This window comes from Sorex araneus, chromosome 1 (genome assembly GCF_027595985.1).
Source record: "Sorex araneus isolate mSorAra2 chromosome 1, mSorAra2.pri, whole genome shotgun sequence".
NCBI lineage: Eukaryota > Metazoa > Chordata > Mammalia > Eulipotyphla > Soricidae > Sorex > Sorex araneus.
In genome coordinates this window covers 141402068-141425289 of record NC_073302.1, presented here as the reverse complement: position 1 = coordinate 141425289, position 23222 = coordinate 141402068, and the positions used below count along the sequence as shown (strand labels likewise).

Here is a 23222-nt window from a genome sequence, read left to right as displayed (position 1 = left end):
ATTTTTTCTTTGCCCATAATTTTATATAAATATATAAGTAATGTTTCATTAAAAACAGAAAAAAAATTAAGAATTAGCAATAATTTTCTAATTAAATGCTGAATGTAAACAGAGGATTTATTTCATAATGATTAAAAAGTTAATAGTTTGAAAATGGGAGGTAATGGCCTAGTAATACATGATTAATTACTTTTCCTAAATCCAACTACAATTTTAGTGACCACCTCTATAAAGGTGGTTTCCAGGCCTGTCATTCTTCAAATCTGTATTTAACTGGTGGCATTTTCAGAACTGCAAATTTAAGTATACAATAACCTGATTAAACAGCCTCACCATTTATAGACAACAAATTCTATTTACTTTTCACTAGCCCAATCCTAAAATCTGCTTCTCTATTTACATCTATCACTATCAGCCTCTATTTACATAAATAGTCCATAGTAATCCATCACTTCCCAGATTTAAAATAATAAAACTGAATCTGACCTCTTTTCTTCTCTTTTCCCTCCCACCAGGCTTTGTCACTATCAAGTCCCCAAATTAGGCAGAATCAACACCTTCTTTCCATATTCATCACTTCAGCACAATAAATATGCCTTCTAGTATCACAATAAATGTAGCAACATCCCCACTTAATAGTATTTAGTTTTCTCCATCTTCCTTTAGTTAATCTTCCCTGGGATCTATCGAGTTATTTTTCTGCCAGCAGTCAAATCACACAAACTCTCCTCTGTTGAAAGCATTCTGTGGCTACCTATTACCTACAGAACAAAGAACATACATCAAACCTACAGTGTTCGAGACCTTTCGTCATCTCATCTTGTCTATCACCTCATTAAAATAGCTTTCAGAAGCCTACCTATGTGGAACTACCTTCCAATCTCTGTGGTATTTCCTACCCATTCTTAGTCATGGTTAGAAATACCCCACTACTCTTTCTAAAAATTCATTTATCCTTTTCGGTGCTGGTCATATGTTTGCAGCCATTTCCCTCCCTAAATTCTCCCAGCTAGTTCTCAAGGTATATTCTCTTCTACTAACATAGCTATAATAGCCTTGAAATTGCTTCTAATAATTTAAATAACTTAACACTGGACGGGGGATGCAGCTCAGGGTTACAGCACATGCTTCCTATAGATGAGGGCCTGGGTATGACTGTCAACACCACCCTTGCACACACAACCAACCTAAACATTTACTTTTTTGTCTGTTCTGAATTAAAAGGCTATACCATTGAACTTCATTCTTTCTACTTAACACTCTCTTCAATACTTGAAGCTCCTCAAATCTTCTCTTCCTAAGACATACTTTCTCTAGATTCACAGCTAGTAACCACAGGTATTTCTAGAAAATGATCATCATCCTAACTACCTAAGTGCTCTAGATTATCAACCATCATTCCTGAAGTGTGGTGAGTAGACCCAATATAAAATTCCAGTGCTTTTATAAGTTGTGCAAAACATTCACCTATTCACCCAAATTTGGATGTGCACAATGTCTATTACCAAATTAACAACTCTAAATAGTCCCTCAGTTATTTAATGGGTTTATTTATTGAGTGCAAATGTTTAACAAATGAAGAGGAGGAGGTTCATATAGTAAAATTGGTGGGGCTGGAGAGATAGCACAGAGGGTAGGGCGTTTGCCTTGCACGCGGCCGACCCGGGTTCAAATCCCAGCATCCCATATGGTCCCCTGAGCACGGCCAAGGGTAATTCCTGAGTGTAGAGCAGGAGTAACCCCTGTGCATCTCCAGGTGTGACCCAAAAAGCAAAAAAAAAAAAAAAAAACAGATAGTAAAATTGGGACCAACAGAGATTCAAGACAATCAAGGATAGAAACACATGCTAGGTGTTTGAGGACCGGTACACAGGTTCAGAAGGGTCTAGGATCACAAGTTCAATCCCCAGTATCCCACATGCACTGAACACAATCCAGGCAGCTCTGCCTTATGAGATGGGCATTTCTGGCCACACTGCCTCCCAGGTGTATGTAGGCACCACAAAGAAGGGCTATAACCCAATCCCAACTCCCACCTCCCACCCCCTGTAAGCACAGCAACTTACAAGATGTGAGAGCACCACTGTCAAGAAGTATGACCTCCGCCAAACACATGTGTGAGCACCGCAGCCATAACAGACAAGCAAATCCAACTGGCCTGTGTGTGCCAACTCTGTAAGCAATGCCCATCCTGGTGAGCACCACAGCCATGCATGCAAGTCTGGAACCTGATGTGGGACCTCTCTGGTGAGCACAAGGCTATATATGTGCGAGCACCACAGCCTGGCATGTGTAAAATCTCTGATTATTGGAATGCCACCACCATTAACAACAATGTCATGTATCCCCAGTGCTGCAAAAATAAAAATGAAGTGAAGGGGAAAGGAGAATTAAAATAAAATAGAATAATAACTTATCTTAGAAGACCTTATCAAACATGAGATAAATGTAATCAATTGGAGAAAGACTCAGCTAGAGAGAGAAGATAGGTATAATAACAGAAATTTTGGTTAGCTGTTTTGGGGGTCACACCTGGCAATCTGGGAGGGGCACAAGGCTAGTCTCAATAGTGCAGGGAGCTGGGGCATGCAGTGGTGGGACATCCAGGGCCTCTGCACATTTAAGGGACCACTCTCCGGCCCGCATCCCAACCCCAGCAAGAAATTCTGACATAGTTCATTAAAGGATTCATTCACTATCATTAATCAAACGTTCAGTGAAAACATGTCAAGTAATATTACTTTATGACAAAAATAAACTATATACTATATTGATAATCAATTTTTTAATCTACATATGTCCATTTTTAAAGAAAAAAATAAAATTTCAACAATCTATTCTAAATTGAAATTTAACTGATTGGACAATACTCAAGAAACTTACTTTAAATTATACAACATCTTTTCTCTCATTAAATTATATTTTATGTAGTATATTTTAAGTAGTTTTTTGATGAAAATCACCACATTGCTGATGGAATTAAAGGAAAAAGCAATTTTTAAGCGTTCTTTAACCCTCTATCCACTGAGTGAAATGCTCAACAATTAATGCAACTGAAAGAAAATTTAAAGACACGGATAAAGAACAAACTTTCAGATCAGGGTATAGCAAAGTTACATGACTCATTTTGACAAAAATATGCTTTATTTAAAACAAACTGAAGATACTCCCCGTGATTTACAGAGGAAGCCTGTGACTATAAGATAACAATATTTACAGTGTGCACATATCTGTGCCAAATGCCTTTAAAAACAGACACTGAGATGTTAGCAGCATACAATTACTCTCTTGTGTCATCAATAAAACCATTCTCACAGTCAAGAGCACATAAATTAAAAAACTCAAACAGATTTGAAGTATAAACTTGCACTTCAGAAAATGTGGTATTATAGTTAGCTAAAAAACAAGCATTCTTGGGGCTGGAGAGATAGCACAGCGGGTAGGGTGTTTGCCTTGCACGTGGCCGACCCGGGTTCAAATCCCAGCATCCCATATGGTCCCCTGAGCACTGCCAGGGGTAATTCCTGAGTGCAGAGCCAGGAGTAACCCCTGTGCGTCGCCAGGTGTGACCCAAAAAGCAAAAAAAAAAAAAAAAAAACAAGCATTCTTTCGCTCACAAATTATGCTATTTCTGAATAGGCATTTAGTTAATCTAAACCTTTCTTAATAATATTGTATTTTCACAGTTATTTCAAATAAACAATGAAAACTGATCATTTGCTTTGGTTTGGTTTTGGTTTCTGGTCCACACCCAGCAGCACCCTGGAGCTACTACTGACTCCGCTCAGGAATGACCCTGGTGCTGATGGGAGACCTTACACAGTGCTGAGGATAGAAGGGGACTTGGCAGCATGCAAGGCAAACATCTTAACACCTGTCTTCTCTTCCCAGCCCTTTATAATCTTTTTTAATGCGCAGAAGTCTTAAGCAGGTACATTACCAAAGATCTATGGATGGCAAATAAGCACATTAGAAAGATTCTCAGCATCCTGAATCACAGGAATATGAAAAATATTTTAAAATAATGAGCTGTCACTATCAAATATATACAATAGCTACAATATCACTGTCATCCGGTTGCTCATCGATTTGTTCAAGCGGGCACCAGTAACATCTCTCATTGAGAGACTTATTGTTACTGTTTCTGGCATATCTAATACGCACAGGTAGTTCGCTGGGCTCTCCGAGAGGGGCAGAGGAATCGCACTCGGGTCGGCCGCGTGAAAGGCGAACGCCCAACCGCTGTGCTATTGCTCCAGCCCAATAAAAACAAAAAATTGTCAGTACCAAGTGCTGCTGAGGATATAAAACTACAACTTTCATGCATTGCTGGCAAGAATGCAAAATGATACAATCTGTAAAATAGTTTGGTCTTTTCTTGTAAAGATGCATATACATTTACCCTATGAGCTGGCAATACCACTAGAGGTGGGATATACTCAAGAGAAATAAAAAATATTCTGCTCACACAAAATGTACGGGAGGGGCTGGAGCGATAGCACAGCGGGTAGGGCGTTTGCCTTGCACGCGGCCGACCCGGGTTCGAATCCCAGCATCCCATATGGTCCCCTGAGCACCGCCAGGGGTGATTCCTGAGTGTAGAACCAGGAGTAACCCCTGTGCATTGCCAGGTGTGACCCCCCCAAAAAAAAAAAAAGCAAAATGTACGGGAATGTTTGAGATTTTTCTTATAATCACCAAAAACTAGAAACAACTGAAAGTATTTCAGATGATTAATGGATAAAGTGTGGTAGAGCCACACTATGGAATACTCCATAGCAGTAAGAAATATCTAATGACACATGGATCAATTTTAACTACTATACAAATGAAATAAAGTAAGCTCGAAAGATTGTATCTGATCGGGCTCCCGCTGCTGACAGAAAAACGGTCCAGCTTCACGACTGATCTCGGAAAGACACTAGCAGCTGAACTATCCCAGGTATGCCCCATCACCACAGGGTCAAGATCTCTCGACCCTCGGCAAGACGCCCCCAGTGGGGAGCAGACCAAGTCCCTGCCCTGCCAAAAGTCCAGGGCTCCACCCACACACATCCTGCTTCAGCTGCTGCCAGAGAAAAGGTCCAGCTTCACGCGTATCTCAGAAAGACATTGACGGGTGATTGTCCCAGCTCCAAAACTCCTGAAGTGTGCTGCTACATATGAGGCCGCACAGCACCAAACTTCAGAGCAGCTGACAGCACAGTAGAAGCACAGAAAATCAGATGGGAAAGTTGAGTAGAAACCCGTTAAGCTTAATGAATGAAAACAAAAACACAGAAGGCTCATCTAGCACCTGATAGCTCGGAAAAACTTTAACCATGACTTTAGCAGCACCATTATAAGACATGTTGTAACAAGCAATGTCCAGCAGGCTTGGGGGCTGCTTGGGGACTGGGGACACTGTTGGTGGGACTGATTTTGGAATACTGAATGCTTAAAACAACCTGAATTATTATGAACAACTTTTGAAAGCACGATGTTCAAATAAAGTTTCATTCAAGGCAAAAAAAAATGAGAGATTATATCCCACATAATTGCATTGATACAATAAACTGGAAGGGTAAAACTATAGGGACACAACACAGATCAGTAATTGCTAAAGGCTGGGCATGAAAAAAGGGAATTAACTACTAATAGATAAGGGATTATTAATTCATGTCAAAAATCATAAAACTGTGCATCATAAAGGGTGAATAATATTATATATGTAAGCTATACTACAATTTTAAAAATCAGCTGTTATGTCTATTTTTTAGGTTACTGATGACTTGAAAAAAAAACTTTCTTGTCTGTGTTTTTTTTTTTCTCCCTTGGGCCACAGCTGTCCATGCTCCTGGCTTTGCACTTAGGGATCATTCCTAACAGGCTGGAGGGACCTCATGGGATACCAGGGATCAAATCTGGATCAGCCGTGGGCAAGGCAAGTAAGTGCCTTGCCACTGTATTGTCATTCCAGCCCCAGGAAAAGAAACTTCCTCCCCTCTTGCATGCAACCTATCAATTCATCAACTTCTTAATTTTTTTGTGGACTTTTGTTTTTTAAGGCATAATTCTCTGTCCTGACAGAATATAAATATATTAGGAAAACAAGTTATGATGTTATAGTAAATTACTGAAAGGGAATAGGGAAAACAACTTTGAGTGATAAATCACAAAATAAAGTTCTTATTAGCTAAGGAGAAAGGAAGGAATGTAGGAAGGGAGGTAAGAATTCCCTTTTGTCAAAAGTTCTGAGAAACCAAAGGAACGTAATTTTGGAAAAACCATGGAGTGTCCCAATATTGTTATTTTTATCTCTAATTTTTAAATGAAAAGACTGAGAATTGCGAAGCACAATTATTTGTCCGTAATCCCTCCGCTATTAGGTGTGGAATTGAGATTCTGACCCCAAAATCGGAGATCTGTTTGGGAAGAGGGGCAGAGGACCAGGTCCACCCCAAACGTTTCTTGGGCAAACACACCCGCATTCAATCCTGGAGCCAAAAGATGCGGTGCTTTCCTTGCGGGGGCTGGTGACTGGGACCAGTACTGCCACCCCTGGCGGTGCTGGAGGGCCTGGAGGGCCTCTGAGGCTACATTGGAGATGCTGGAGGAGAGTGGTGGATGGGGGATGGTGGTGGTGTTTGCTGCCTGGGGTTGAACCCGTGTCCCTTATGTGATCTGTCTGAACCAGCCTGAAATCTTTCGACATCGCAGACACGAGGTCACGGTGTTTCACAAAGGTTGAACTCCCCTAAACATCACTACTTTGCAGATAAACGCTAGCATCTCAGTGGTTAGAGTTAGCTTCCTAAGGCTGCGTGCAAACTAGAATCAGAACTCACGGGGGGAAAGGAACTTGGAACTCCAGGGCCGTCTAATACCCCCACTCCCACCCCGCCAGTGTGCAGGGACCCACATCCCGCAGCTGTGACTGTGAGGATGGAGCAATCTCAGGGGCCCGCACCGGAGCCAAGGAAGAAGGTCGGCGACAGAAAAGCCGGGACGCTCGAGCTGCCACCTCTTCAATGACACCAGCAGGACCAACGGGTCGCCAAGGAGAGGAAAGGCCACTTGCCTGCCCCTCCCCGAGGCCCTGTGCCCTCGGGAAACCTCGAGATCCCTGAGACCTCTGGGCTCGGCCCCAGGAAGAGAACTGGGTGCACGGGGCTCGGCCCCAGGAAGAGAACTGGGTGCACGGGGCTCGGCCCCAGGAAGAGAACTGGGTGCACGGGGCTCGCCCCCGGAGGAAAGCGGGGTGCGCCTAGCGCAGGGACTGGGGCCGCACAGCGCCGGGGCTGGGGCCCACGGCTTCAAGCAGCTCCCCGCGAGAGCCGCCCGAGTGAAAGGAGCAGTCGGCCAAACACAGTCGGATCTGTCTTCTCGAGTGACAGCACAAGTGTCGCACGTGGCGTTAGTTTGCAAGACTCTCGTTTAACTACCATGCAACCTCTGCCCTCGCTCTCTCACCTCTCCAGTTCTTGTACGACGGGACGTAGTAATATTTGTTCCCAAGATGGTCTGTGCCCACTTGCTCCCTCACCTCCTTTGACAGCGCCCTCCACAAGACGCGGAACAAATCCTGAGACCAGCCCATGCTGTCAGGCCCCCAAGCCGAGCAGACGGCCGCCAACCCGCCGCCGCCAGCCACCAGCCGCCGCCCCGCCCCCTGCGCGGAGGACTTCCTTCATCGCGGCCTCCTAGTAACAGCGCTCACCATTAGTCGGACGGCACCACGACTGGACCAGTGGGAGGCTCCGTTATTTTAGCCCCGCCTCCGAGGTCTGTCATGGCGGCGTCCAGTGAACAAGCCGGTGAGAAGGAAAGGAATGCTAGGGTTCTTGTTGGCTCGACAAACGGGTTTGGACGACCCGCTTCGCCTCCGGAGGGCGGAGTCTACACGGAGGTAAAGCAAACCTTCCCTTCCACCCCGCTGTGTTCCCAGAGGTACTGCTTAAAATCCTGGGCCAATGGCTGTCATCACTCATGACCAAACCCTTCTGCTCTGCTTGCTAATTAGGATGCCTGTTATGTGATTGCAGGCAGGTGTGCACTCACGCGGGCCACGGTGTGGACACTGTAAACCTACGTGACACTTCAGTTTCACTTTACTCTTTCTCGAATTAGTAGAACAGGACTGAATTAGAGAGTCGGGGAGGGGTGAAGTTTTGATTAGAGATCAAACTTAGAAAAGTAGAGGGAGGCTAAGTGGGGGGGGGGAGAGTCTAATTGTGCTTGGTTAAAAGTAATCACGATGCTAGAGGCTGAACTTGGAATTGCACTTCACGTCGCTTGGTGACTGCACTGGAGATGAGATTTGGAGTGGGCAGAGAGGGTTGATGGAAACCTGCACCCGAACGCTTGCAACTGGGATGCGGAAGATGGAAAAAATAGTTTTTGGACATTCTTAAGAAACTGAGTCAACTAGCCATGGAAATTGATTGGAAGGGAGGAGTCACCGATGACTCGCGTATGTGCCTTGTATGGCAGGGTGAATAATGGTTCCCTTTCTTTTCAAATATAACTTGGGAACAAGCTATATTTTAACCTTGCCCACATCACTTACAAAAAAACTTGTGAGGCTTTCACTTGGAGATTGAAGGACCCAGATACATATATGTTCACTACTCCGGTAAAATTTATATATCTTGAATGCAAGTAGTGTTAACTTAAGATCTTATTGATGAAAACCCGCAAGACATCAACACAAAGTTAGCAGATGAGACTGCAAATTAACTGAGGAGTAGCCATCAGGCAGCTGCTGTAGCCTGGATGCTGTGAAAAGACTGTGTGGGCGTGGTCAAACTTGTTAGTTGCTGTCCTCAATCTCCTTTCTCTGCTCTCTTTATTCGCCCCATTTCTCAGCTCTCTTTTTATGATTTAATTTATTACAATAGAAATTGTACTATCTGTAGACTTTCTTGTTAGTATATGTCTTCTTAACCTTACTGGGAAGAGGCATTGTACTCCCAGTACCAAGAAAAGAGACTGACACAGTTTATATGATTTTGGTGTGGGCGTTTATTTTTTCATTACTCCGTTTTGGTTAATTTGAGACATAATTTGGGTTCACTTCTATTGTTGTCCCTTACCCCCTACTCCTAGTTAAGTGCAGAGTTGACAGTAATTTTAGATCCAGTCATCTACTTTTTTTGGGGGGAGGGGGTCACACCCGGCGATGCACAGGGGTTACTCCTGGTTTTGCACTCAGGAAGTACTACTGGCGTTGCTCGGAGGACCATATGGGATGCTGGAAATCGAACCCTGGTCAGCCACGTACAAGGCAAACGCCCTACCCGCTGTACTATCATTACAGCCCCAAGTCATCAACTTTTATAAAAAGAAACATATATCCAGAGGTTTTTATTCCAGTGATTGCAAGGACTCGGGCAAAATTTATATGTATCAAAATTTGATGATACAGGACTGAGACATATATCGGTGAGCTAAGTGCATGTTTTGCATGCAGGAGACCTAAGTTTGTGTCACCCCCAAGAACAAAAAATTATTTTTCAAACAAAATTTTATAATATGGATTTCTTCTACCATGTGTTGCTTATTGTTTTATGTGTAATTTTATTGAAGATAATTGTACTTTTTGTGAAGAAAACATTATTTTATTTTCTCTAATATGTTCAGAAGTCTTAACCACATCAGTCATAAAATTAAGGGTGTGAAAAATTGGGTATTTCAGTCCTCTAATTTCAAAAAATTCTTGTTCTAAGGATGCAAGTATAGCTTTTTTGTCAAAGTTTCATAAACCAAACTTCTCATATCATTAAGACGCTTGCCTGGTGTGCTGCTGCAGCTGCATCCTTGGTTCAAATCCCAGCACTGCATATGCTCTCCCGTGTGCCACCAGGTATGGCCCGAAAAACACAAACAAAACAGTTAACAGTCTATTGTGAAGTCCAGGGTTCAATCCTCTGTAATGGGAAAAATGAAAACCATCTAACTAAATCGCCAGATTAATGATTAATTTATCTATAAATGAACTTTTAATCCAATGTCTACGAAGCTATAGTACTCCAATGATATCACAGACATTTCTCCCACCAGTGCTGTGCTTGCCTATCAAAAGTCTTTATTTGCCCCTTAACACATATTTATTCTGATTGTGTCATCTTAATGCAAGTTAATGAAGTATTGATACCAAAAGAGCATCAATATTCTTACAAAACTTGATGGACTGCTTTTGGGTTTTGGATCTCTTTGGTTTTTATGTGGGGGCCTTGCCCAATAATAGTTGAAGGTTCCTCCTGGCATTGTTCAGGAGGCATGTCCCTAGGATCAAACCTGGGGCTCCTGTGCTGAAAGCATGTATTCCAGTCCTTTGAGCATCTTCCCAGAATAACACACACACACACACACACACACACACACATACACACCCTTTGTGTGCAGTGACAAGGATTAATCCCAGGACCTTACATATGTGAAGTATTCACTCTACCACTCAGCCATTTCCCAGACCTTGAATAGACTACTTTGAAATAGTTAAAGCAAAAAAAAAGAGAAATTGGAGAAAGGAAAATTGCAATGGATCAGTAATCATTAACTTTTTTTTGGTCAGACGCTTTAAAAACTCATATACCCATTATAAATGTGTAGGGAAATGGAAAATGGACCAGGAGATAACTCAATGACCAAAGACTTTCCTTTACAAGCAGGATTTTGATCCTTGGTGTTGCACGATCCTGGCAGCTTTGGTATTTGTGCTTGGCAACTCTGCCATCTGCGCTCTCCACCCCACAAGGAATTTCTAGCAGTACCACAACCAGGTACATGCAAGTGTCTCAACTAAAAGGATGTGACTCCACTTAGCACTATAGCAAAAATGTGTGTGAGCACTGTGTCCAGGAATACAACTCCCAAAGAGCACCACAGCCAAGTTTGTGCCCCAGAGGAACACCACAGCCAAATGTGCAAGCACGACCAAGCATGAATGTTACATAGGTCATTGCAGCAGTATCTGCAGGGGAAGGGCAGGAATAAATCAAAGGAAGATAGTAATGCTCATATTTATTTCATACACTGTGATGTAAAACAATGAGAGCAAAGTTATTTCTTGGTAAAAGAAAAATTATGTATCAAATGCAGATCAAGTACTTCTCAGTGTACAATTTACAAGTCGAGCATCTTTTCTACACCTTGACTAATTATAATGCTTTAGAAATTTGGTTCAGATTCCAACATTTATCTTTTAGATTTTCAATGTCAAGTAACATATCTGAGAAATCCTCTAATGTTCAGTTATTTGCTAAATTCCTTTCTTCTGGGACATCCTTAGCCTTTTTATCACAACACTTCTCATGTATATCAATTAGTTCTCCTTCATTGCCTTTCTCTGCATGCATATATAGAGTTTCTCAAAGGCAGCGCTGACAGCATTCCCAGAGTTAGCTATTTCTTTATAATTCTGTTTGCATTCAATTTGAGTTTTACTTTCAGCATATGAATTTATTTCTCAGGTGCACTTTAATTTTACTAGCTAATTCCCTTCTGAGTTATCCATTTATGTAAAATTTCTTGTGGATTTATCTTGGGGACACTGAGGAAACAAAATTACACACTTTGCAGACTGTGAGCTGAATATCAAGTGCACAGTAACCAATCCCCTCAAAGCTTTGAAAGGAGACATGTAAATGGGTCACTAACTATGGTGTGCATGATATTTTCATAGTGATTTATAGACTGAAGAGCTTTGTGCCTGATGCTATTACACAGTAACTGAAATTTAAACCATGTTGTCAAAGCTCTTAGATGATTTAATCGGTAGTTACTGAAAGTCATGTACATGACTGTCCAAAATAAGGCATGCTTATATATTTAAGTTAAAATGTTTAAGGTGGTACCTCTTTTTTATAGGTGACCCTTAATAGGTGATGTTTTGTATAACCAAACAGCTCACACCCATTTTTTAGTCAACCATGCCTCCTATAATTTGCACCTGGTTCTTTTTTTGTCAGTGTTAAGAACAAAGGCATCAACACTGAAATTCTATGTTTAGAATTCACTCCCCCCAACTTATTTTTAATAACTTTATTAACGTTTAATTGACAAACATAGAAAAACTGTCCATTAGAGTGATATTTTGATGAGTTTTGACTGAGAAGTGCATTTATTTTTATTTTTTGTTTCTGTTTTGGTCCACACCATTGGTACTCAGGGCTTACTCCTGACTCTTTGCTCAGGGATGATTCTTGGTAGACTCAAGGACCAGATGGGATACCTGAAATAGAACCCGGGTTGGCCATGTGCAAGACAAGAGCCCTGCCCGCTGTACCATCGCTCCAGTCCAGAAATACACTTACAAAATTATCACCATAACCAAGATAACTATACAGAACCCTCCCAATATCGCCATGACTTGGCTCTCTACACTACTACTTCAGGAAACCACTTTATCTGCTTTCTGTCAATATCGATTAATTTGGATATTTTGAAATTTTATGTAAATGAAGTTATGTTCGCTTGACTTATTTCACCTACCATAATTGTTTTGAAATTTCTCCATTATCAATCACTTTTTTGTTTATTTTTGTTTTGCTTGTTTTTGTTCACTCCTAAATGAACATTGAGCTGTATTCAGTTTGGAGTTATCCCATTTTTGCACATAGCAGCTTTATATGGAATAGCAAGAGGGAATTCAGCTCTGGTCACATATGTTTTAATAATAATTTGTTATATTTTTCTAGCTGTATGTCATTTCTGTTTGTTTTCCTTTATTTCTAATATCCCCAAACTTTTCTTAATTGTAGCTTAGGTGACATGGTTACAATAACATTAACTTTCATGGTTTTAATATATAAAGTTTCTCTACCTTCATCACCACCCAAGTGCTGAAGACTTGTACACCAACTGATGCACGATCTTTCTGATGAATTGTTGGATTCTGTTTGCTAGTACTTTGTTGAGGATCTTTCCATCTGTGTTCATCAAGGATATTGGCCTATAATTCTATTTTCCGATGGTGTTTCTTTTTGACTTTTGTTATTGGGGTGATTATTGCTTCATAGAAACTGTTTGGGAGGGATACTGGGATCATTGGTGGTGGAGAATGGGCACTGATGAAGGGATGGGTACTCGATCATTGTATGAATGAAACGCAAAAACGAAAGTTTGTAAGTATGTATGTGTACCTCACAGTGAGGGAGGGAGGGACTGAGGGAGGGAAGAAACTATTCGGGAGTGTTTCTCTTTCTTCAATTTCCTGGAAAAGCCTGAAAAGGGTAGATCCTCTTTAAAGGTTTGAAAGAATTCACTAGTAAATCCATCTGGCCCTGGACTTCTGTATTTGGGAAGACTTTGATTACCATTTCAGTTTCCTTGATAGTGATGTGTCTGTTCAGGTATTCCTGATCATCTTGATTCATCCTTGGGAGGTTATATGAGTCCAGGAATTTATCTCTTTCTTCTAGGTTCTCTTGTTTTCTGGCATAAAGATTCTCAAGGTAATCTCTGATGATCCTTTGAATTTCTGTGGTGTCTCTTGTGATGTCCCCTCTTTCATTTCTGATTCAGATTCAGTTTATTAGCATTCTCTCTCTCTCTCTCTCTCTCTCTCTCTCTCTCTCTCTCTCTCTCTCTCTCACCTCTCTCTCTCTCTCTCACTTTTTGAGTCTTGCTTACAAAGACTATCATTCTTGTTTATTTTTTCAAGGAGCCAGCTCTTAGTTTCATTGATCTTTTGAATTCCAGTTCATTAACTTCTGCTCCAAGTTTTATTATTTCCTTTCTCCTGCCTGCTTTTGTTGGTTGATTCCAGTTTAAGTTGTGCAATAAAGTTACTTATGCGGATCCTTTCTCTCTTTCTGATGAATGCTTGCAAGACTGTGAACTTCTCTCTTAAAAACCACCTTTGCTGTATGCCGCAAATTCTGGTAGGTCGTGTCCTCATTCTCATTTGTTGCCATTAGTTTGAGTTGTTTCTTCTTTACTGTCTGTGATTAACCTCTACTTTCAGTGCATTCTGGTCTGAGAAGATAGTTGATATGATTTCTATGCTCTTGACTTTGTGGTGGTATGTTTTGTATCCTAACATGTAGTCTATCTCAGATATATATATATGTATGTGTATATATATATACGTATATGTATATATATGTATACACACAAAAAAAACCCTTGTCTTCCGTTTCTTCCTTCAAAGCAAATATTTCCTGAGCTAACTGAGCTAACCTAACTGAGTCTAGTTCCTCTGTTGAGAGGTGACAAAGTGGTGTTGGAGGTTCCAGCTTCTACTGTATTGCAATCAGTGTCTTTCTTCAAGTCTATTGGCATGTTATTTTAAGTATTTTGCTGGTCCCCTCATTAGGTTCATATACATTTAGGATTCTTCCTGGTGTGCAGATCCCTTGATCATGAAGAAGTGACCTTTGCTGTCTCTTAAAACCTTCTTCCCCCTGAAGTTTATGTTGTCTAATACTAGTATGACCATCCTGGCCTCTTTGACGGAGTTGTTTGCTTGAAGAATAGTCTTCTAATCTTTGACTTGAAGTCTTTGTTTGCTCTGATTATTCAAATGTGTTTTTTGAAGGCAGCAGAAAAAAATTGGGTTCAGTTTTCTAATACAACCTACCACACTGTGTCTCTTAATTGGTGCATTAAGCCCATTGACACTGGAGATTTCGGGTCATGAAGTTCTGTGACATCTTTTTTCAGGAATTTGGCATGTTTGTAGGACACATCCTGTCTTAAAGTAGCTTTTTAGTTCTTGTAGATGTGGTTTAGAGTCTGTGAAGTTCCTGAGTTATTGTTTCTCTGTGAAGTCATGTATTGTTCCTTCAAATCTAAATGAGAATCTATCAGGATAAAGTATTCTGGGTAACACGTTCATTTCATTGAGTTTTTCTTTATATCCTATCACTGCCTTTGGTCCCAGAGAGTTTCCTTGGATAAATCTACTGTAACTCTTAAGGACACTCCTTTAGGGGCTGGAGTGATACCACAGCTGGTAGGGCATTTGCCTTGCACTCGGCCAACCCGGGTTCGATTCCTCTGGCCCTCTCGAAGAGCCTGGCAAGCTACCCGTGGCATATTCGATCTGCCAGAATTAGTAACAAGTATCACAATGGAGATGTTACTGGTGCCCACTGGAGCAAGTCGATGAGCAACGGGATACAGCGATATATACTTTCTATATACTGTATAGATATAGTATATATTTATAGTCCAACCCACGTTGGATGAGAGTGAGAAGCTTATGATTTTGTCCACTAGGTGTCCTCAGTTAACTTTAAACTTCTAGCATTAACTTCCTGAAAATTTTAGTCTGAGTAGTATCTTTGTGTGTGTGTGTGTTTGTGTGTAAAACAAGATAATTTTTTTTTTTGGTTTTTGGGTCACACCTGGTGATGCACAGGGGTTACTCCTGGCTATGCTCAGGGGACTATATTGGGATGCTGGGAACTGAACCCAGGTCGGCCACTCCAGCCACAAATTTTTATTGAATGAAACTTACTTAGAAACCTAAGTTAGAGGAGAAAAAAAAATACATGTTTGAGAATACAGGTTTCTCCAGAGTGAAAAGAATAAAACAGATATATTGCGGCAGACAACTAGACAGTGTGGAAGGGAGAACATTGGCTTGAAGAACAAGCCTCTCTAAATATTCTAATGCAAATAAAATACACTTTTTAAATAATTTTAAATAATGCTTCAAGAGAAGGCATTTAAGGGCTGGAGCAATAGCACAGCAGGAAATGCGTTTGCCTTGCATGCGGCCATCCCAGGTTCTCCAGGTTCGATTCCCAGCATCCCATAAGGTCCCCTGAGCACCGCCAGGAGTAATTCCTGAGTGTAGAGCCAGGAGTAACCTCTGTGTATCGCCAGGTGTGACCCAAAAAGCCAAAGAGAGAGAGAGAGAAAGAGAGAGAGAGAGAGAAGGCATTTAAATGTAATTATTGTTACATTTAATTATAATTGTTATTATTTTGTTTGCATTTTGGGCCATACCTTCTATTGCTCAGGGCTTAATCCTGGCTCTACAATCAGGGATCTCTCCTTGTTGGGGCTCAGGAAACCTTATGGGGTATGGGGAATCCAACCCAGCTTGCCCTCAAGCAAGGTAAGTACCTTAACTACTGGAATATCTCTCTGGCCCACTGTCGATATATTTGGTTTTCTACAGGATTTCTAAAAATCTTTGGATATGTGGTAGAAAGAATATTAATCATAACTTGCAATTCTAGCACTATATATTAATCTTGATAAAATATGGATTTGTAAATATGAAATTACTTTATTTAGCTTTATCTTTACTTTTCTCCCCTTTATTTTTAAAATTTCTTAAAGGGTTTTGGGCCTGGAGTTAAACAAAGACCGAGATGTTGAAAGGATCCATAGCAGCGGAGTCAACACCCTTGATATTGAGCCTGTTGAGGGGAGATAGTAAGTTTATGATGTTTATAACCCCCATTTTCCTTTCTGCCTGACATGCGGTAAAATCTTGATTTTGGGATTAGGTATGTAAGTTTCTAAAAGTAGAATTAAGCTGTTGCATGTTTAATCAGGTCTTATTTAATATGGATTTCAAATAAAGCTATAGTCATTGTCAAATTAATAAGTACTGAAATTCTTTTTCATTTAGATAACTTTTAAATGCTTTGAAGATTAGTTGCTAGTCTGAAGCCCAGAGTGTAGCCAAATACAGCAACCAAAAATGTACTTTGGAGAATTAGTTTGAAACAAATCATATTTATATTTAACTTCCTCCTGACTTTATTACCATTTATCAGCTTGTGACCTTTAGCAGTTTGTCTAGCCATTCTAGTCCTCTGTTACCTTGGCTATAAATGTGAACAGTGATAGCTAACTGATAAGTTTGTTATGAATGTTAATTGAGATAATGTGCATACCATGATTGTCATAGAACCTGCTATATCATAAGTAATAACCATCACTGCTATTAACCAAAAGCAGTCCCTTTACTTTTACCCCTTTCCTCAATTCTCCACTCAAAAGTGAATACTTTGAAAAATCTGAATATGCTCTCCCTTTAGAACTCATTTTGACCTCATGTTATTTCTGAGAGAAAGTTCAAAACCTTCACATGGTTTTATAATGAAAACAAATATAGGAACAATTTTAAACTTTGTCTTGTGAGGTTATATTTAGTATTCGTCCGGAATTTTCATATTATAATGAGATTCTTTTTTTTTCCTTAGTATTTACATTAAAATGAATCAGGAAAAATTTAAAGAATCTCTCTTTGTTTGTTTGATCTTTGTTTTGGGGCTACACCTTTCAGTGCTCAGGTATTCTCTTGGTTCTGTGCTCAGGGATTACTCTTGGATCAGGGGACCATAAGTGGTGCTAGGGATTGAACCCAGGTCAGCTGCTTGCAAGGCAAGCCCTGCCCTCGTATCTCCTCCTTCAAATTTCCACTTTTTATTTTCTGCTTTTCATCATCTAGTATATGGTCTCATTTACTAGTATAAGAGAAACAGTTGGTGATAAAATTCTCATTTCAGCACTTAAAAATGACTAGGATAATTCTTTTCCTTTTTTGACATTTTCTAATCTTTTATATAATAGTCCTAGTCAGCATAGCCATGGAGCCTTTATTTATAAAATAATGCAGGCATGAAAGATTTTAGCTCAGTAATAGAGCACTTACCTTGCACGTGTGAGACTGGATTCGCAGCACTGCAAGAGGACACTAATAAAATTAAGTAATATGAACATGAGCAACAAGGGAGAGCTCTGTTTCTTTTGGTCTTTGTTTCTCGTGGAAAAATTATTTAATATTCCAATTAACCATTTATATTGCCATTAATTTTATAAAATATATGTCTCTAGTGCACTCTCAGGAGGGTCATTTGGAAATGTGAGAAATTAGAAATTATACATGTATGAAGTATTTATTGACAATTATAGGCTGAAACTTGTTTAAAGAGAGTTTAGAGAAAAGTCAAGATTCACTATAGTGGCTTTCTTTCCCAGTTACTGCATGACAAAAAATTTGCAACTGTTTCATTCTTAGCTAAGATTTGTATTTTGCACCAAACATTTATAGCAACAAGGAGAAATGAAAAGCAAAATGTGTATGTAATAGAAAATTAAGTATTGATTTTATTTTGTTCAGATACAAGTTTCTCAAAATATTTAATATCTATCACTGTGGGGTCTGTGATAATAACACTGAAAGCTAGAGTGGAGTCTAGACTACAGAAATCTAATAAAGAGGGATTTATTGCCAAAATAGGCATTTATTTAAAGAACTTTTCCGGGGACTAAGAGATGGTTCAAAGGGTGCATCCTTTGTGTTAGGCAACCCTCAGTTCCATCCCCCTGCTATTTTGTAGTCCCCCAAGCACCACTGGGTGTGACCCTCCAAAAAAATTTTCTGCACAAGTTCACAAATTACACTTGCATATCACTCTGAAGCGTGCAGGAGAGGTGCCAGTTCACTAGTCTAAGAAGGCTGAAGAATGCCACTGTAGTAGAATTCACAACAGAACCTACAGGATGAAAGCTGTTGGGGTCTGTAATCTCCTCAGCTAATCAACTCAAGGCCCACTGCAGGGGAGTAGGGCAAGGAGCAACTGCTTGGAACAGAATCTATTCTATTCTATTCTATATGTTCAAATGATAGGCTAAAGAAGTGTCTAGCTACCACAGAAACTAGATGCTCCAGGAAAGGTTTGAGGGACTAGAGCTAGGGTACAGTGATGGGACGATTGCCTTGCATGCAGTCAACCCAGGTTTGATCCCCAGCACAGCATATGTTCCTCCAAGCCCTCCAGGAGTGATCTATGAGAGCAGAGCGAGGCGTAAACCTTGAGTACCACCCAGTGTGGGTGCCCTTCCCCACCAAACAAGAAAAACATTGATAACGAGAGAAAAACAAAACACAACAGGAAATGGTAAACTGCCACATTTTGAACACATTTAAAATATTTTTTTAACACATTTAAAATATTTTAAACCAAATACTGGATAGAGTTCAATGAGCTGTTTGCATGTTTTGCATGCAGGACTGGGATCAATCTGCAGCATTGTATGGCTCCTCAAGCTTGACCAGGAGTAATCCCAGAGTCCTGAACACCCTCCAAAAAAAGTCCTGAAACAAACCTCTTCTCTTAAAGTTTGGTTTTGTTTGATTGTTTTGCCACACTGGGTGGTGCTCAGGGCTTTCTCCTGGCTCAGTACTCGGCGGTCACTCCTGAATGGGATTGGGGGACCATATGGGGTGCCAGGGATTGAACCCAGCTCTGACACATGCAAGGCAAGCACCCTACCTGCTGTACTGTCACTCTTGTCCACTCCTATTCAGAGTTTTAAGAAAATTATTTTAGTTTGGTTTGGGGACCACACCAAGCAGTGCTCAGAGACTGCTTCTAGCAGTGCTCAATTCACCTTATGGTGCCAAGGATCAAACCTGGGCCTCCTGCATAGAAAGCATGAGATCCAGCGTTTTGGGCTATCTTTGTAACCCAAGGAAATGATTTTTGTATAAAAATAAGCAAAAGAATAAAAGATCAATGTTTATACAAATTATAAGAACACAGTAAAGTAACAACACTATAGTTAATAAAGTTATGTCCAAAAAATATGGTTACAGACTAGATGAGAATTTTCACCTAATATTAAAAAACTCTAAAAGTCATTTTTAAAAGATAATGTTATGTGAAATTAACAAATTGAAATTAGAAAATCTGAGAAATGAGATTATAAAACTAAGAAAGAATTAAAAATAAAAGTTTTTCAGAAATGAAGGCAAAAACGCCAGAGGGGGCCAGAGCGATAGTACAGCAGGTAGGGTTCTTGCCTTGCACTCAGCTGACCCAGCTTTGATCCTTGGCATTCCAAATGGTTCACCCCAAGTGCCCCCAAGAGTGACCCCTGAGCACAGAAGTAAGCCCTGAGCGCTGCCTGGTGTGGGTCTCTCTCCCCACAAACATAAGACCAGAGAGATAGTACAGTGGGTGAGGCACTTGCTCTGCACATGACTGACCCATGTTCAATCCCCAACATTGCCTGTGGTCCCATGATCTCCAGTAAAAGTGATCTCTGAGTGCAGAGCCAGGAGTAATTCCTCTGAGGACCACTGACTATGGCCCCCAAACCAAAACAAAATATAGAAATGAAAGCTAAAGAATAAGCAAACATGCAAATAAATAAAAAATGCAATTTTTTTAGAGATGGTGTGTAGGAGGAAAATGTTTACAATAGAAAAATAATGGAGAGTGCCGGGGAAGTCATTGAAAGTGAGAGTGTATGGTTTGCTTGCAGGAGCCCAGGGTTCAATCCCTGGAGCACCACAGAGTATGGAGTTAAAAAAACAAAAAAGATCAATTGGAGGCTTAAATGATGATGGAATGTCTACCTTGCTGATATGAGGTCATGAATTTAATCCCTGGCACCACCCCACATCATGAGAGTAATCCTGGTGCCCTGCCATTTGGGATTCCTGGTTCCACTACAAAGTGTGGTCACTGGTGACTCACAACCACATATGTACAAGAGTGCAGCACTCAGCAATCATTGCAGCCTAATTGTGCATGAGTACCACAACCAATGTGTGCAGCCACAGTAGAGGTGTGTACACTCAGCTGTGTTATCCCTGGAATAGCAAACAAGCCTGTAACCCATGCTCATTGTAACAACAAAAGGAACAGTAGGGGAAAGTTTTTTAAAGAACTGGAGAAAGAAAAAGAATTCAAGATAGGGCCTATGTAGAACATAGGCTGAGATCAAGCATTGATGTCATAGAAGATCTAGAGACAAAACCCCAAAGAAGAAAGCAGAACAGGTATCAAAACTGTAGCACTGTCGTCCCATTGTTCATCGATTTGCTTGAGCGGGCACCAGTAATGTCTCCATTGTGAGACTTGTTGTTACTGTTTTTGGCGTATTGAATACGCCACAGGTAGCTTGCCAGGCTCTGCCATGCAGGTGAGATACTCTCGGTCGCTTGCCGGGCTCTTTGAGAGGGGCGGAGAAATTGAACCCAGTTGGCCGCGTGCAAGGCAAACACGCTACCCACTGTGCTATCCCTCCAGTCCATCAAAACTGTAATCCAAGAAAATTTTGTTAGGATAAATTTGTTCTGAACTTAGATATAGATAAAGGAAAATCACATCAGTCAGGCTTTGATTTGGGGCTTTATGCCCAAGTAAATGAAGTGGTTTTTTTGTTTGTTTCTTTGTTTTTTTATCTAAGATGATCAAGGAAATGAAATGTACACCAAGGATTTTATATTCAATCATATTTATATCCAGATACAAAAGGACAAATTGTCAACAACATACAAGAAATTCAAGGAATATGTTCTTATTAGCGCTTCTTTAGGAATGTAACAGAAAAATAAAAGCGCCAAACAAATGAAGGTCAGCAGCATAAAGATTGATGATGAGCAATAATACTAGTCAATAGCAATATTTCATAGTGGTACATAAATCCAAATCTCTTTTCCTACTATATTGTTAATTAAGGGAAGACAGGAATAATAACTGTTTGTTCACAGATGTAATAATAGATAAGGTTGTAATACTATGTTTGCTCACAGTTGAATGAATTGAATTATAATGAGGCGGTGTCTGACATTTATGAATCCCCTATTCTTTAGCAGGCAGTGTAAAGGATATTTATATATAACATTTATCTTTTATTCAGCTTTGGTCCAGGTGACACTCTCCCTCTTTTCATAAATTTGAAAAGCTTAAAAAAGATGAAGTAACTTTCCCAGACTCAGATAGCTAGCATAAGTCCTAGTTGGTCTGATTCCATTTTCTTTTAGCATAGTAACAGTTAGTACATTCAACTTTCATATGTGCTTACGTCATTTTTCCATGGCCTTTTTGTAATCGTGAAAGTAAATTATAAATCTATATTCATTCAAAAAAATTTGAAATCCGTATTAGTACATTTACTTTATCTATGAGGGCATAGTTGGGTTTTTTGCAGATTCATAATTTTCAGTATCAGAAGTAATTGGGTGAATTAAAATAACTAATGAGAACTTTTTTATCCAGTATGTTGTCAGGTGGTTCAGATGGTGTGATTGTACTTTATGATCTTGAGAACTCCAGCAGACAGCCTTATTACACATGTAAAGCAGTGTGTTCCGTTGGCAGGTATGTATTAAAACTGTAACTTTAGGCTGGAGTAATAGTATAATGGGTTGGGCACACAGCCAACCTGGGTTCAATTCCCAGCACCACATATGATCACCTGAGCCTACCAGGAATGATTCCTGAGTGCAGAAGCCAGAAGTAAGCCATGAGCACTGCCTAGTGTGTGTGTGTCCCCCCACCCTCCCAAAAAAGTAACTCAAAGGTGTATTAGCAGTTGAATATGCTCTTGCATCAATTGTAAAACATGAAAATTACAGTTATATGAATATCTCCTGCAAGTTGTTCAAGTGATGTGTTTTAATGGCTAATCTTTGAAAAATAACTTGAATTCAGGTACAGCTGTTTTTTAACATGTGATTTCTCCAAAACAACTTTGGTATCTGTTTTCAAAATGACTTTATTTTAAGAGGTTTTTATCAGGTCCCTTTTGTTATAATATATATATATATATATGTATATAACACTAATAGGTTAGTGTTGAACAAAAAGGATCTCATTGTCATATCCATTATGAGTCTTTCAACTGATTAAAAATACAAATTAGATTTTCACCTGACATTAGTAGACACTGACAGAACAGAAGATTAATGGGTAGACACAAGAAATGTATTGGTAGTCCCTCATGAAACAGACATCCTCATGTTTGGCTACACACACACACACACACACACACACACACACCATTACCTCCCCCTACATTTAATTCCCACCCCCTCTCCCCAACACACACATACCATAATCGCTTTTCCCATATTTACCCTTTATATTCCAGACTAATCTGTTGCAAATATCATCATCGAAACAAATTTTCGCCCCCCCCCCAAAGGATGATAATCTTGAATCTGGTTTGTTACATCTAGCTTCCAAGATTATTTCCACTGACTATCTACTAATTTATGCGTCTAGGTACTATGATTTATCACTATATGACTGTCATCCCATTGCTCATCAATTTGCTCAAGCGGGCACCAGTAATGTCTCCATTGTGAGACTTGTTACTGTTTCTGGCACATCGAATACACCACGAGTAGCTTGCTAGGCTCTGCCGTAGGGGTACGATACTCTAAGTAGCTTGCCAGGCTCTCTGAAAGGGGCGGGGGAATCGAACCTGGGTCAGCCGCGTGCAAGGCAAACGCCCTACCTGCAGTGCTATCACAT

At 40.3% G+C, this 23222-nt stretch overlaps 2 protein-coding genes across 3 annotated transcripts in view; one reads left to right on the top strand and one right to left on the bottom strand.

Moving 5' to 3' along the window:
* NDUFAF2 (NADH:ubiquinone oxidoreductase complex assembly factor 2) overlaps nucleotides 1-7652 on the bottom strand; it is a 167433-nt gene extending 159781 nt beyond the window's left edge. The window contains exon 1 of the mRNA XM_004608464.2: nucleotides 7453-7652. Coding sequence (XP_004608521.1) covers nucleotides 7453-7579 — 127 coding nt within the window. The 5' untranslated portion in view covers nucleotides 7580-7652. The remainder of the gene's footprint in view (nucleotides 1-7452) is intronic.
* Nucleotides 7653-7759: 107 nt separating this feature from the next.
* Nucleotides 7760-23222, top strand: part of ERCC8 (ERCC excision repair 8, CSA ubiquitin ligase complex subunit) — a 41640-nt gene continuing 26177 nt past the window's right edge. Inside the window, exons 1-3 of one of the 2 annotated variants that reach the window (XM_004608463.2) lie at nucleotides 7760-7888; nucleotides 16279-16374; nucleotides 21963-22064. In XM_004608463.2, the coding sequence (XP_004608520.1) occupies nucleotides 7812-7888; nucleotides 16279-16374; nucleotides 21963-22064 (275 nt within the window). In that variant the 5' untranslated portion in view covers nucleotides 7760-7811. The remainder of the gene's footprint in view (nucleotides 7889-16278; nucleotides 16375-21962; nucleotides 22065-23222) is intronic. The other variant, XM_055123587.1, reaches the window with a different exon arrangement.